This window comes from Diospyros lotus, chromosome 11, assembly GCF_014633365.1.
Source record: "Diospyros lotus cultivar Yz01 chromosome 11, ASM1463336v1, whole genome shotgun sequence".
NCBI lineage: Eukaryota > Viridiplantae > Streptophyta > Magnoliopsida > Ericales > Ebenaceae > Diospyros > Diospyros lotus.
The window spans coordinates 23,169,138-23,185,932 of NC_068348.1; the positions used below are offsets into that span (position 1 = coordinate 23,169,138).

The window sequence follows — 16,795 nt, forward strand, 5'->3', positions numbered from 1 at the left end:
CTATTCTCTATATAATGGTGGTTGTAATTGCAACTCTATGGGTAGTACTAGCTGAAGATGACTACTGGATTCATTAGACCAAATAATATACCTAAGACCTCCTTAATAAACTACTGATATGGGATTGGGCCGTGACAATCTCCACTCCTTTAATAATCTTTGATGTGCTCATCACTACAAATTTCATATCTTAATATAATATAAGTTGGTCTCAAACACTTTTCTAGCCTACATTCCCCACTTAGTAGGTCTTAAGTTGGCTCTAATATCACTTGTAACACTCCAAATTGTCACCCAAAAGTGCAGATCGAATTGAGATTGGGGGTCATGGGATCAAGTAATGTATCCAAAATCTCTTTAGTACATTATTGATGTGTGATTGGGTTGTGTTGTGACAAAATCATACCCCTAGAATGCGCACTTGTAATATCATGGGTCCTTATCGAAAAGTGTTGGCTGAAGGTGACTCCTAAGTTCCTGGGTTTATTGGTTTAAGTAATATATCCAAAACCTCCCAGTAGACTACTTGATTGAGTCAAAACACTTTCTTTATTTCTTGGCATCATTGTTGGGCCAAAAATCCTATATCGTAATCTAACGTCAATCTCAAACACTTTCTTGGTTCACACCTGTTAGAATTGGGAGCACAATCACTAACTAAGTCACCCAAGAAGCCAACAAATCACTAACTATCACCCTCACAATTGATCGATACGACATACAACATAAACCGAAAATAAAGAATAGAAACAGAATTGAAAATATCAAAGTTAAGAACAATCAAACCACACAATAGGCATCGAGATTTTATCCTGGTTCAAACTGATAGAATCAGTCCTACATCCAGCCTCTTTTAGAGAGAGCAGTCCACTAGAACTTGATGGAAAACAGTACGAGAATCACACTCGCACAATCCCTCTTCCCTCACTGATACACAAGAACTCTCATTGCAAGATTACAAGGCTATCTTTCTAGGCTTTCTCCTACAATACAGTTCTCGAAAACTATCAATGAGAATGATCAATCACAAGTGTCCGCTAGATTACCCTACGCCTCTTATTTATAGACACAAGGGCGTGAGTTACAAGGGATGATATAACTGGGATATTTCCCTAACTACCCTTGACTTAATATAATATACAGTTAGCCTAATTTCCTAACTGCCACTACCGCACATGATCCTCAAAAAGGATGTCCAAGTCCTTCTAAACTTTTCAGCCACTCAATGCAAAACTTGAATAACAACAACTACTTGATATTGGTCTTGGGTTGGCTTTGATGCCACTTGTAACACCATAGGTCCTCACCTAACCGTGCTTGTTTAAAGTGGTTTTTTAGATTCAGGGGATTAAGTAATATAACCAAGATCTTCCCAATAAACTATTGATGTGATATTGAATTATAACGTATGAAGCCTGGGCTTGGGCATAGGGACACAAGACATGGGACATGGGGACATGACATTTTTCAAAAAAGTAGAACATGACATGGTTGGTATATGTTAATTAATAAATTAATTTTTTATATTTTAAAGCATAATAAAGTATCAAAAGATTCAAAACTATATTCCAAACTCATAATATGCATTTTAAAACCGGAAGCCAAAATTCCAAATGAATAACTCTAATATAATTAGTAATCAACTAACAATCCAGTCATCTTTGTCCACCACCCTATATCGTTTTAAAAATTTAAGAAAGTGTTAGGCACACCATGTGGGCATGTCCAATACATGTTAGAGGCATGTTGGAGTGTCCAACACATCGACGACACTAGTACGAAAATCCATAGGAAGTTTCCTTGCTTTAAAGATTATGACTAGCTCCCCTTCTATGATACCACTTCCTCACTTAAAAGTGTTAGTTGAAGTTGGCTCTTAGAGACTTGAATTTATGGGACTACTTTACCTAAACCTCCCAAATAAACTATCGATGTGGTTTTTTTTTTTTTTTTTTTTTTAACACCAATTCTGATTGGGTTGTGACATAATCCCCTCTTTTAATACCTAATGTCCTCACTAAGCTAGAAATATTTTTCTAATTTGACTTAAGTCAGTCTTAAATATTTCTTAGTCTCCACCCACTCAAATAGTGGATGAGTTGGCTCCAACACCACGAGTCCTCACTCAAAAGTGCTGGTTGAATGTGACTATACTTTCATGGGATTAAATAATATACCCATGACCTTGTTGGTAGACTACTAACGCGGGATTGGGTTGTAACAAAAAACAACATATCCATCATTTATCCCACTATGTGGGGTCGGCTACATGAATTCTAGACTTCCATGTATTTCTATCTTTTGTCATATTTTCATTGAGATCCATACACTTCATATCAAACTTTAATGTCTCTCCTAAAGTCTTCTTAGGTCTGCCTCTACCTCTTTTTATGACTAATTGTTCCATTTTATCAACTCTCCTCACAGGGGCGTCTTTTGGTCTCCTTCTCACATGACCAAATCATTTTAGTGTGGTCTCTCTCATCTTCTCCTTAATTGGCACTACTCCTACCTTATTATGAATAACCTCATTTCTAATTTTATCTTTTCTTGTATGGCCCACATCCATCTTAACATCTTCATCTCCCCTACGCTCGTCTTTTGCTCATGCTAGTATTTGACTGCCTAACATTCTGAGCTCTACAACAAGACTGGTCTTATAATTGTCCTATAGAATTTTCCTTTTAGTTTTAGATTGGTATTTGGGTTGTAACAAACTCTTTTTTTTTTTTAAATTTCTTGTTGACATTGTTAGGCCAAAAATCTCATATCTCAATCTAACGCAAGTCAATTTTAAACACTTTTTTGGCTCATACCACTTGATGATAGTCTTGAGTTGGCTATGATACTGCTCGGATATCATAGGTTTCCACCCAATAGTGCAAGTTGTAGGTCACTATTGGGATTATAAGACCAAGTAAAGTACCCAAAGCCTTCCTAGTGATTTACCGACGTGGGAGTGGGTCATGACATTAATTGCAAGAGCCACACGATTAGATCCATATTGGAAAATCTATACTTTGCCTTCTCTCTCTCTAGTATTGTGTTTTCTCTTTCTTCTTTTTTTCCGCATGCATAATTCTTATGTTTTGCTTGGGAGAGGGCAGGGTTATGCGAGGGGAAGGTATATAGTGGTAAGGAAAATGATGTAAAGGTTATTATTCTCTCATTTTTTGGACGTAGAGGACTGTAAAGGATGATAGTGAAATCTTACTTTGTTTTCATAGAGAATGGAAATGGTAAGGTAATAAAAATAGAGTGACAATCGTATTCTTGTCATGTGAAATAAATACTACAACAACATACTAAGTTTTTCTTCTTCTTTCTCTACCTCTTTTGCTAAATACAAAGGCGGAGCTATGAAGGGGCTGGCCCTCCCAAACTTCCAACCTGCTTGTATATATTGTAGTGCATGTATACAGCTAATATTTATATATATATATATATATAATGTATGCAACATCCTGTGTGTTGATTTCTATCAAAACAACATTTCATCCCAATAAAGGCTAATCAAGCTTTTATAGGATCATGTGTGCTAGTTTCAGCTTGTTGAAGCTTCTCCTGAGCTTTTACAGGGTGTTCATGATTCTTCCGCTAGGTATTTCAGCCTTCTACATCAGTCTTACTTCTCAAGTGGTATTGGTTTTGAGAAATGTTAGCCACTGTTGTCTCTTCAAATGGGTTCCCTTTTGGTGGTTGTATTATTATTTTGGCAGCTCTAGTCTAGGCTGGTGGTGATATTGTAGCTTTATTTGGAATTTTTGAGGTAGGGTGAATTGAGATGATCTGAGGGTGTTTGGTTCCATTGGAGGACTTTGTTCCAATCATGGTTTTGGATGCTTCTCCATTTAATAAAGGGTTTTCTATTTATCAAAAAAAAAAAAAAAAAAGACCGTGTATTTGTTCAATTTTATCCATAGGAGCTTCTATTAATCTTCTTTCCTCATGACCAAACTATCTTTAATTGTGGCTCACACATTTTATCTCCAATAGAAGCTACTTTGATATGTTACAAATGATCTCATTTCTAATTTTTCCTTGTATGGCTACACATCCATCTTAACATCCCAATCTCCATTATGCTCATATTTTGTACATGTGGGTGCTTTATTGCTCAACAATTTGTGCCATACAACTAAACTAGTCTTATAGTAGTCTTATAAAATTTCTCTTTTAGCTTTAATGGAATCTTAATAATATCACATAAAGCGGTGGTTACACTTTTACATTTTAACCATTTGTCACGACCTTGGGGTTTTCCTAGGGTTTGGATGGGAAATTGAGAAGAGTGTAGGGAAGAATTAGATAGAAATGGAGGGTCGCAAGAATAGAAGGAGAACAAAGGAGATTGAGAGGGGGAACAGAGAATTGGGGAGGGAAATTAGAGAGAATTTGAGAGGGAAAATCAGTTTATCATTTCATTCAACAATATCCTTAATTCTCTAGGTTATAGCCTATTTATAGGCTTTCTTGGTAAATGTACAAACTATCAAGCAGTAAGGTACAACCACTAACTAATACATGTAATATCCTATACCTAATCTATCCTTGGGGTCGTGACAATCCCCTCTCTTTGAGAGGTTTTTTATCCCCAAGAAACTGATTACAATCGAGCCGTTGTTTCTTCATCCAATGCCCATCTTCACCATTTGGTTTCTTTTTCGCCTTTTCTTATTCTTATCTCTTATTTCCTTTTCTTTTCCTTTTCCTTTTCTTTTTCCTCAACAATAACAGTACTATGATTTGCTACTATACTAAGTCCAACAATCCACCTCTTCCCTATTGCAATTGAAAATAGTTCCAATTGATTTGTCATTCCTGCAACCATATCATTTCCAATCGTAGAAAGGAATTTAAACTTCTCTGCTGGCCAAAATCTGATTTGACATTGTAGCTTTCCAACTGAAATATGAATAATCAAGACAATAAGAGTCTTGTTCCTGACGTCTTTTTCTTCCTGGTTGCAAGTGTACACCAAAGGTCACTTTCAGCAGATTTTTCCTCTAACAGAACCTCAATAACTTCTTCAACAATTACCAATCCTTTCTCATAATCCTGAATTGTCTGATCCAATTCAAATTTTTCCTCATTCCTTACATCTGCCATTCCTATTCTCAGGACCTCAGCGTCATATCTCTCATTAGTTGCATGAACACTATCTTCCTCGCAATCCTCCTCTTCCAATGCTACTTCATCAGCTTCCTACACTACTTGATTAGCAACCTTAGAAGCTCCTTCGATCTGTTGGCTGCTCTTAAGATGACCTTTAAGCGACAGCCCATGCTTTCTGTAAATTGCTTCAAGTGCCAACTCTTGCAGCCTAGCCTTCTCAACTGCTTGTTGTACCGTGGCAGGACACATCATTTTCACCATAGGCCTCATCGTATCGTTAAGACCATTAATGAATCTCGACATAAAATAAGACTCATTCAAGATTAGATAGGAATTGAGTAGCATTGCTTTAAATTCCTCAAACCTGACATTATAATTCGTTACGGAGCCTTCTTGCTTTAGGTTATTGAATTCTTTACTGCACCTCTCATCTCCAACCAGGTCCTTTGCAGGTAGTTCATCCTCCTTGTTAGTATTTTTTGAATTTAACTTCTCACGAGTAGAACTTCCAACTGAGACATCGTGAACTTCTTCCTTAGAAATTACTAGATTCTCCTTCCTAAGAATAATTTCTTCTTCTTGAGGTGATTTTTGTAACCTTTTGGCGATTAATACCAGCAATTCATCCAATTTTTGGTTGCAACTAGCCATAGTTTGATCAAATTTAGCTACACTTTGGTTGAAACTAGAGAATTCTCCCTGAGACATGAAGTGTTGTAAAAATCGCTCTAGGTGGCCGCCTAGGCGCTAGGCGGCCACTGGTCACCCCGAGTATGCCCTAGTCGGGCCTCCTAGGCACCGACTCGATTAATTGGCCGTGGCAGCGCCCAGGTGGCGCCTAGGCAACCCGCACCGCCTGGGCCGCCCAATTTTTCCTTTATATATCAGCCGATTTTAGGGTATTTTATTTCTTAATCTCGTCTCTCAGCCTCTCACACCAAGGTCGTCACTGCCTCAACGTCGTCGGGTTGCCAGTACTCACTGCCATCGCTGCCTCCAGCTCCACCATCGCCATCAAGCTTCATCAACACCGCCTCTATGCCATTCGCGTCCTCCTTGCTACCTGAACATCCTCGTCGCCCTGCGTCCTCGCCGTCAAGCTCCATCTCCTTCGCAACCTCTCCCTCTCTCTCTCTCCGAGTCTTTGGTTATTGGTTTCTCTCTCTCTCCGTTATATTGTTTCTGTTTTTTATTTTTTATTTTATTTTATTTTTCTGTTCTATTTATATATTAGATATATATTTAGTTTTAATTATTATTAATTATATATAATATATGTGTTTTTACATGACGAAGAAGATTGAAAACAAAAAATTATATGAGGTTATTGGTTATTTTGTAGAAAATAATTTCTGTTTTCATTATATTATAAAACAAAAGTTATTTTGCTATTTTATTGTTTTAATTTGATTATTTTGTAGTTATTTTGCAGTTATGGCATGATATGTTTATGTTATTTTGAATATTAAGTGAGGTTATTGGTTATATATATATATATATATATAGGTTTCTATTGCAAGTTACTTCGATTAAAAAAAAATCAAAATTTTCTAGGCTCCGCCTAGGCACTAGGCCCCAACTTGGCGCCCGACTAGCGTCTAGTGCCTTTTAGAACACTGACAGCTTTAGAATTTGTCTCTGCGCTACCTTAGATTCCTTAGCTTTGGAATTCCGCCTCTTAAAATGATCAGCCTCAGAAAATCAATCTTCTAGAAATTGTTATTCTGTACAATCTTCCTTAATCTTTGCTTCAAAAACCTGCTATGCAATTACTGAAACCCAAACTTTTGTTGCACAACTTTGAAACTAAAACTTCTGTTGTGCAATGAAAATCGCTGATCTTAACAGTTTCGATTAGCTTCCAAGAAACGGGAGGCTTTTGATTCACAAGTGACTATCGCCTGTCCGCTTCACCTTTCGATTTCAGACAGGGATGACCAGATTCATTGCATCAGAAATTAGCAGCGTCGAAATGGAGAAATCAACAACCTGAGAATCATTGCATTCGTTGCCAATCAAGCTTGACAGCGGCCGCAACCCACACCCCAATCCAAACCCTAGCAACTAATCGCTATCTGCTTGCGATCATTGCGAATTCAAGATTGCCTAGGCCTACTTCCACGCCGCGCGTTCATTACTCGCAGTCGTGATCACGGTGATTCAACGATCACCCTAGCTGATGCCTTCTTCTCACCCAATCACTGTCCAATGGCCGGAGGACCACTAGCTCTGATGAATTTTTCGGAATCATTGGTATTCGCTGCTTCTTGAATTGCCTACTACGACTTGTTTAGTTCCGCACCCAATTGTCGATCAGTGTCGGCACATGCTATGGATCAGCAATCCACAATTCCAAGTTGATCGTTGTGGGTCACTACTATTTGCTGATTTGATCAGGATCGCTATGATCTTGATCACTCAAATTTGCCTCCAATCCACGACTTCTTACTCACTGCAATCTTAACCACTAGCCTAGAACCGTTGATTGATTGTAGTTTCTTGAGTTCGCCTGGTTTGCCAAAAATTGCGGCCTAAATCATCGGAATTCGCCTATCTCTGCTTTGGTGCCAAAATCGCCGAACTCTACTTCGTTTGATTAGTTAATAGGATTTGACGGAATCGCAAACAAGAATCGTTGGAAATTAATCTGCAGAGAAGCGTCGGAAATCAGCCGAAAATGAATTCCCAGCAAGAATTGCTGGAATCACAGTGGATTATTGATCGGTTCTGATACCAAATGTCACGACCTAGGGTTTGAATGGGAAATCGAGAAGAGTACAGGGAAGAATTAGACAGAAATGGAGGGAGACAACAAGAATAGAAGGAGAATAGAGGAGTTTGAGAGGGGGAATAGAGAATTGGGGAGGAAAATTAGAGAGAATTTGTGAGTGAAAATCAGTTTATCATTTCGTTCAACAATTTCCCGAATTCTCTGGGTTACAGCCTATTTATAGTCTTTCTTGGTAAAGGTGCAAACTATCAAGTAGTAAGGTACAACCACTAACTAATACATGTTATATCCTATACCTAATCTACCCTTGGGGTCGTGACGCTATTTTGTCTGAATTCCATGGGTAACATGGTTATTAATCTCCCCATCTTTTTGGATTATTGGTCCAAGAAATTGAATTGATCTTTTCTTGGTATTAAGTGATCTTCCAATGTCTGATAATGCCAGAATAGACGCCCCTCCCTAGTGGCCCCACACCACGGGAGAGGAGGTAAATCAAGAGCCGGGCACCCTAGGTTTTGAACTGCAGACCTCCCACACTTGTGGGTACTCATATCATCTCGCCAAAGCCACCCGGCTACGCCCTGGGGGCAGTGATCTTCGAATGTTACTTTAACATCATCCGCACTAGTATTTTCTACTGAACTTACTTTTTCATATATTTGGTTTTCACTTAAACTTAAAACCTTTAGATTCTAAAGTGTTTCTACATGTCTTAAACATAGTGTTCACGCGCTCTTTTGTCTCATCCACCAACACTGTCATTTGCAAATAACATACACGATGATGCCTCTACTTGGATATGTTTAGTGGGTTCACCCATTATTAGGGAAAATAGATAAGGGCTTAATGTAGATACTTGATGTAATCCCATTGTAATTGAAAAAGCCTTTGTATCTCTTCTACATATTTTAACACATAATTCTGCTCCATAATACATGTCTTTATTAACTTGTATATAAGTAATTCATAGTCCGTCCGTCCTTTAAAACCATCCCTAAGGCTTCTGTTGTGGCTTTGTCTTAAATAACACGTCTTGGCATGCGAAATAAATATTTCCATAAACTTATAAAGCATGAAAAATTATGAATTTAATTACAATATGTTGTGATATATTATCGAGGTGTCAAAAAATTAAATTTAATTCCTTGGTTGTTTTGAAAATTTAAAAATAATAGTGAGCATGTAAATGTACTGTGTAAGAATCAAGGCCTAATAAAAGTTATGATCTCCACATTTTATATTTATAAGTTTATGTTTCCATTGTTGGAGCCATTGCTATCAGCTGGGATCAGAATAGATAGTGTTTGTAAGTGTATGATTTATATATAAAATTTAGTGTTTCATTTGGGTTATGAATTATATTAGATGTTTGCAAAAATAATGACAAAATAGTAAAGTGCAAGATGAAACTAATTTTTTATGCTACTTTCCCATTTTTTCTGTATTAAAAATGGGGTATGGAGGGGGAGGGGAGGGTATTAGGTACCCTCCTCGATGCCCCTTCCATTATTAATTGATCTCCCAAACAAGATGACACTTTACCCTTCCATCCCCTCTCTGATCTTACCCCACATCCGAACATAAGGTTAATTTGCTTTGCATTACTGCATAATTTTCTAAAGGGTCCTTGGATGTGGAGCTCCTTGTCCATGAGGAATTGCTATGAGCAAAAATGTATGGCTAAAATATAAACTCTTTATCAACTGAGAACAAAGCATGAAAAGAGAGGGAAATATAATAGTAAAAATTTCAAACATGATTACTGTATACTATTTTCCAAGGTAATTTATGAAGAATAATTTCTCTTTAATCCCACAATCCTCCATGAGGCATTGATAGGCGGAATGATGTCATGAAGATTTAGTCGCCACTTTTCCTCACACATTTTATTACTTTTCCTCTTCATTTTTGGACCATTTAGTTGTATGCAATAATTCTGGTCATACTTATGTTTAATGTGTATCGGTGGCCTCCTGTTTGCAGGACATAGCGTCAAAGATAATGGCCTTTTCACAGGAAGGACCACGAACTATTTGTATTCTCTCTGCAAATGGTGCTGTTTGCAATGTCACCCTTCGCCAGACATCTATGTCTGGGGGCATTGTGACATACGAGGTTTGTTTGAAATGAATATGCATACATTTTAGTGCAATCATTGCATCTAAAGTATATATTATCATTACTTTTTATTTATGCATCTATCTCTAGTATACATGTATACCTGTTGGTTTTGGAACAAGTAGTCATGTAAGTTCCATATGAGGCCTAGAAAGGTGTCTTTGTCTATGGCTAGATTTGTCTTCCAATCTAGAGAATGTCATCTGAAAACTGTTTCTGTGACATTCTCAGTTTTCTTCTAGCTATTCGATTTTTATACTTTAAAGTATGCCCAGAATTGGTCCCAAGGTAGTGCTAGCGACTTTAGGATATATGTAAGAATATGCCCAAATCCAACCAACCATCCTCCCTGATATTTGCAAAGTCCAGTGTTTATATTAAGGCCAAAGCTACAGGTCTGAACATAATTTGTTCAAATCTGATGAAACCTTTATAATTATTTCTTGTTATTGATACTTTAAAGAGGGACGGGTGAGATTTACTGAAGAACAAATCAGCATGGATATAAAAGTATAATCGTGATACCACGATATCTGACTTTCACTGGAAGCAGAAACCTTCCTGGTGTCAAATAACCTTCCTTGTTTGAGGAGCTTTATGAAGCTTTTTTTGTGATTTGATTTGCACTTCTTTTTTTTTTTCGGTTCTTCACTGCAATAAAGTGAGGAATTTCTTTTTGATTCTATTTTCTTAAACCCAAATAATGTGAAGGCAGAGGTTGCCTCTGTACAATTTTCTTGCCTTCTTTATTAAATGGTAGAATTGAACCCACTGAAAAATTAGCTTCCACAGAACTAAGAACTTGTTGATTGCATTTTGTACTCAAAATATATTTATCCCAATTCAAATCTGCATGTGGGAAATTCAGCTTCTTAAAGAAATACTGTCTTTGTCATTGTTCAGTATGTGGATATTCTACAGATCTTGTGATTTAATGACCTTATGCACTGGAATGTACTGATTGTATGGCTCATTGGTTATCAAAGATGTTTCTAAAGATCCTAGTCTTCCGGTTTGATCAACATTGTAAGCCATGGCTATCCTCTGTTGATTATGCTGCTCTTGTAGTTGATTACCTGTTTTATCCCTATTGTCAGATTCATTACTGGGAACAGTGTAGATGATTCAACATGAATATATTTTCTTTTCCTTCTTCATTTCCTAGGAGTTAATACAGTCTAAAAATCAATCGTCTGGTTGTTTGCTGATTGTCCTGTATGGCACACTGCATGCACATACATTATTGAATGTTTTATCACATAATCTGTCACCTTTCTTGCAAGTTCTTGCTCGCCATGTGAAGTATTTCATCAATCAATTTAATCCTCAACCCTCTTTTATGCACATGATGCAGTTTGAAGATGCAGTGTTGATTTTAGGTTTACTCCCCCCCCCCCCCCCCCCCCCCCCCCCCCCCCCCAATGCGGGATATTCATACTATGTATTGATTTGTCAACATTTGTGTAAATAGTTTGCCAGAGTTTATTTTGATAGTTTGAATTAGTTTACTCTTATTAGAAATAAGTAAACTCAGGACCTCTAGTCAGCAGCTGGGTCATCTCATCTGATGCAATCTTAGACCCTGGGGATCTTTAATCATTTTCCTTTTCTTTTTCATTAATTTCTTTATCTTATTAGTGGATTTAACATGCAACTCATACAAGAAGAATGCTGGATACCCAAGAGACAGATGTTTCATGAAGTACTTATAGTTGGTTATTGTGGGTTGTAGGTTGATTTAAATTTAATAGTGTATTGAACTTTTATTTATAGAAGAAAAGCCATTTTCTTAATTTTATCCATCCCTGGTGTTTTCATCTATAAGATTACTTTTTACACTTTATCCACTATAGTGGTAGTGTAGCAAAGCATAATTGTTAACAAGTCATTGTCCAGGTTATCTACCTTTGATATTGTGCATTGCTGTTGGACACAATTGATAAGCAGCAACAACAACAACAATTACAAGCCTTAGTCCCACTAGCATGATCCCTTCACACACACACACGCGCACGCACACACACACCCGCACACACATTTATCTTTTTTAGCGGTCGTGTAGAAAATTCTGTCTGCATTTAGCTGGTGAAGGATGCTTGAGAGGATACTGGCAATTGGCTGAGTCAATTAGGTGTGTATTTGAGGATTTCTAAATAATGTGTTTGGTGAAAATGAGTGAGTCTGTTCATGCTTTAGACATGCATCAAAAGCTTTGCAGATTTTCCTTGTTTTGGTCTTTTGTCAACTTGGAAGTTGGGATATATTAACTGTAACAAACCTTGTGCCCTTTTGATGCTTGACTGTCCTATATGGTCACAGGCTATATTTCAGCATTTTATGTGTGGCAATAAGTCTGATTTTTGGCTTTGGGCTGATAAAAATAAATGTTCTTCTAGTTCTATTTTACTGCCATGAAGTTGAATCTGGTTTACCCCTTTTTTTAAAAAAAAAAAAAAAAAAAAAACTTCAACTTGAGTGCACTTACCTGCATTTTTTTGTAGATAACGCCATTAATTTTCCTTGGGCAGGGTCGCTTTGAAATAATCTCTTTATCAGGTTCCTTCTTCATGTCTGAAAGTGGTGGTAGCCGCAATAGAACAGGTAGTCTGAGTGTGTCCTTGGCAGGTCCAGATGGACGAGTTTTAGGTGGTGGTGTTGCGGGGATGTTAGTGGCAGCAACACCAGTACAGGTCTTTCTTCTGCCAACGTTTGCCTATTTTTCTCTATGCATTTCTGTTCATACGCACCAACATTGTATGCCGGTGTTCCTGTCAATAGAGTCTTATCACTTACACATCAGTTTGAGAAGGTTCACATAATGGGTTGCAAATAGAGTTTTCCGTATGATAAATCTGAACCATTTTGCGTATTATCAGGTTATTGTGGGTAGCTTCATTGCGGACAAGAAAAAGCCAAAATCCCTGTCTTCTTCTGCACCTCCACACAACATGTTGAACTTTAATGCACCAGCTGCAGCTGCAAGTCCTTCGAGCGAATCATCTGAGGAGAATGGCAGCAGTTCTTTTAACAGGGATCCAGTACCTTACAACAACGCTAGCCAACCTCTTCATAATATGCCCATGTACTCAAACATGGGCTGGGGAAACTCCACCGTGAAGATGCTTTGAGGATACATTTGTTCTAATTGTCAACATGGTTGGGAAGTTAGAGGTTGATTTACAATGGACTAGCCCAGCAACTTGTAGGTCTTTCTTCTAGAATGTAACTTGTCTAAATTTGGTATCTTTATTATGTATGGTACCCATTTTCTTTTTCCTTTATTTACCCTGGGTCTGTGACAATGGCCGATTAATTGAAAGTGGAGCTATATGATTTATTTTAGCTTAGAATCTTTCAGTTGTTATACATTTCTCAAGTTGTCTCTACAGTTAACAGGGAGTCGAAAGCCAGTTCCAGCCTTGCCTTGCTATGGTTTCTGCCGATTTTTCTAGCCAAGTTATTTGGTTTCTGTAACTTGGCGGTGGAAAGCTTGCTTGTTTAGCTTAGACACAAGCCTTGTTTCATGAATCAAATGCTAGTGTTTAATTCATTGTAATCTTGTGACGGGGATTGGCAATGGCATGGTTGTGGTTTGGTTTGTACCTTGGAGTACTTGTGCTGCCACTGCCAGCAGCATATGGATTTTATCAGCTGAGTTGAGAAATTATTTAATGCAACTGCTGTCTTGTGATACCAACCAATCCATATGGTATTACAATCTAGTTATAGATTTTATTCAGTTTCTATTCTTAAAAATTGTATCTAAACTTACTTATTGTCATGCAGTTATAAGTCTACATACATGGGAAGTTGAAACTGGAAGGACTGCATCTAATCACTGTCATGCCACGTGTCTGAATCCCAATTCAATATTATTATCGCAATGTCTTCCATTGTGGTCTCTGTAGATCTTTAAAAATCTTTCTTTAAGTACATATTAAAAGTAAAAATATTTAAGAATATTACTAATATGGGTCTTTCTTAACTAAAATTAAAATTTTATAAATGTAAAATTATACCAAGAGACTATATAATTATTCTACGACCTCCTCAATTGTCCGTCTCTGGCTGTGGCCTGTGGCACTCAAAACATGTTTTGAGGAGGGTCAGTTACATTTAGTTAGTTGTCTTTGAGCTACATTTGAGTTTTTTTTTAGAAAATGCTATTGGTACATTCATTTTATATATCTTAGGCTACATAAGGGGATATTATGACAAAAAAACCCTTCATGAGGCACATAGAGGAGCGTGAGGTGCATGTGAGACGCAGGGCATTTTGGTCATAATACTCTTTTATGTAGTCCAAAATGTACAAAGTGAGTTTACATTTAGCATGATTCTTTTTTTCTAGTGTTGGTGTTGGGCATCTGTTTTCTTTTCTTCTTTTTTCTTTTCTCTTTTATGGTAGTGTTGGGTGTCTTTGGACTCTTATAATTATAGAACTGAAAGTTGAAGTAAACCCCCAATTTGGATTTGGTGTTTGGATTTTGTTTTTAGTTAAAAAATATGAAACTTAAAAACTTTTTTCTTGTTTGATAATTTTGATTTTCTTTATTTTCATATATCAGTTGGACAGAGGTGTTACGATTTGGGGACTGGACTGGACTGGGTCTCCATCTCCAATCAAAGTTGTATAACTATTCTTTGCTTCATTGAATATAATAATAATAACAATAATAATAACCATATTTTAAGGCTCTAAAAAATGAATCAACCAAACCAACGTCCCTTTCTCATTCACTTGTTTAAATAATCAATGGCCGCCTTGTCAAAGACAAAGAGCGTAGTTTCCAATGAAGTTGGCAGCAAGTCCACTTCATGATTTGCTTCGAAGTTAGATCACCAACCATCTCTTAAAAAACCATTGATTATTATAAGTTTTAGACTATTTAGTTGGGTTTCAATTCTTCACTATTTTTAAAAATCTAAGCATTTTGGTGTATTGTAGCTAATGGTGCTAAAAAACTGAACGAAATGAGAAAATCAAATCTCAACTTATAAACAAAACTGCGCTCCAAACAAACTCAAATTTTAAATTTATATTATATATATTTCATGTTTACTAATAATTATATTAAATATAATTAATATATATTTCATTTATGATCACTGCACTGCTTTATTTCTTACTTCTTTCGTCAACAATTATAGTATTTTTCAGGCTTTAGAACATGATTAATTATTGATTAATAAAAGATTTTAAAACACAATCGATATATATATACTTGATATTAAAATTAAAAATAAAATATAATAAATATACCTCATCATAATAATATTAATATATGGCTACAAAATGTTGGTATTTTAAAGTTGTCAAAACTTCATTTTCTATGTGGAAAATGAAAAATCCTCACTTTTAAGCAAAGAGGAAGAAGTGCTGTTGGAGTACGTACGTGGTTTGGATTGTAAGCAGTCAAATGACTACTGTTTTTATTATTTATTATGAAATGAAACTGGCCGGGTCTCAGTATCAGTATCCCTCCAACGGCTCTTTCTTCCCATACCATAAATACACTATATTATATGAATGTGGATTTCTAACCACAAATTCCGCTCCATATATAAACACCACCACCACCTCAAATACCCACCACCCAGATTACAGTTTCGACTTCCAATCATGGACTGCTTGGTTTCGCCGGCGGTTTCCATGCTAAGAAGGTGCTGCTCGGGCTCGAGGCTTCGGTACGGGCTGCTGCCGAAGGACGACTCTGACGGATGGGACGGGGAAGGCCCGGTGACCGTGGTCGTGGGGAAGGAGAAGAGAGAGTTCTTGGTGGAGCCTTACGTGCTGGAAAAACACCCGTTTCGGAGCTTGATCGGCGCGGCCGGCGTGGAGGGTAGGAGGACGAGGAGAGTGATATTTGTGGGTGTGGATGCCATTTTGTTTGAGCATATGCTGTGGCTGATGCACAATGACTGGTCTTCGTTGTCGCGGCTCGATCTCGACGACATCATCGACTTCTATGCTCAAGATTGTTAATATTATTATACGTGGGATCGAGCGACGGGACCCCGCGAGGGAGGGCATCCCAAGATTGTTAATATTATTGCTATCATTTGGAGTCGGTTGATCAGATCAGATCACTTTAGTGAGTTGATGTGATTAGTTCTGAGAAAATAAGAAAATTACAGTTAGTAAATCCATACATGGTGGTGGGTGGGTGTGAGGTGGGGTGGGGTTTCCTTCCAGAAAATAATACGTACGGACGGCTCTGTAAATCTTCTGACCTGAGAAGAGAAGATGGTGAAGCCAAGCCTGCATTGATTGCTGACTAATTAATTAATTAATTAATTAATTAACGTCTCTATTCTCTCAGTTTCATTTTTTATTTTTTTTATTTCATACTGTTGTAACTTGTAACGATTCATTTTTTATTTATTTTTATTCCTGGTCCAGAACTCTCCGTGATGAAATGATGATAATGTTAGATCCAAGGCCGGATACCATGTAATTTTAATTAGGGTAAATTTAAGTTAATTTTTTTATAAATTTAAGAAATAATAATTAAGATAATTAATTTATTATCAAGAGAAACATAATAGGGCTGTGACAAATAATTAACATAAATTTGCATTAGTTTTATTCAAATTTCTAATAATTTTATTTAAATTAATAATAAATTTATCTGCTATATGAATTATTATTAATTTTAAGTAAATATATTATAAATTTGTATAAAATTATTATAAATTCATGTCAAGTTGTGAGGATTTTTGTGATTTATGAGCATGGCATCTCACTTGAATTAACTTAGTATTTTGAAATTGACTGATGGGGTTAGGGGAGAATCCATCTAGTCAATTCACAAGAGAGATGGAGAG

The 16,795-nt window shown here is 36.8% G+C and overlaps 2 protein-coding genes across 3 annotated transcripts in view; both read left to right on the plus strand.

Moving 5' to 3' along the window:
• LOC127813046 (AT-hook motif nuclear-localized protein 8-like) overlaps nt 1-13,309 on the plus strand; it is a 30,180-nt gene extending 16,871 nt beyond the window's left edge. Inside the window, exons 3-5 of one of the 2 annotated variants that reach the window (XM_052353747.1) lie at nt 9,833-9,964; nt 12,496-12,657; nt 12,844-13,309. In XM_052353747.1, the coding sequence (XP_052209707.1) occupies nt 9,833-9,964; nt 12,496-12,657; nt 12,844-13,095 (546 nt within the window). In that variant the 3' untranslated portion in view covers nt 13,096-13,309. The remainder of the gene's footprint in view (nt 1-9,832; nt 9,965-12,495; nt 12,658-12,843) is intronic. The other variant, XM_052353746.1, reaches the window with a different exon arrangement.
• Nucleotides 13,310-15,458: 2,149 nt separating this feature from the next.
• Nucleotides 15,459-16,406, plus strand: LOC127813449 (uncharacterized). Its single transcript, XM_052354410.1, has one exon. It carries the CDS (start codon nt 15,498-15,500, stop codon nt 15,951-15,953), a length of 456 nt encoding a protein of 151 aa, XP_052210370.1. The 5' UTR covers nt 15,459-15,497; the 3' UTR covers nt 15,954-16,406.
• The last annotated feature ends 389 nt before the right edge of the window (nt 16,407-16,795 follow it).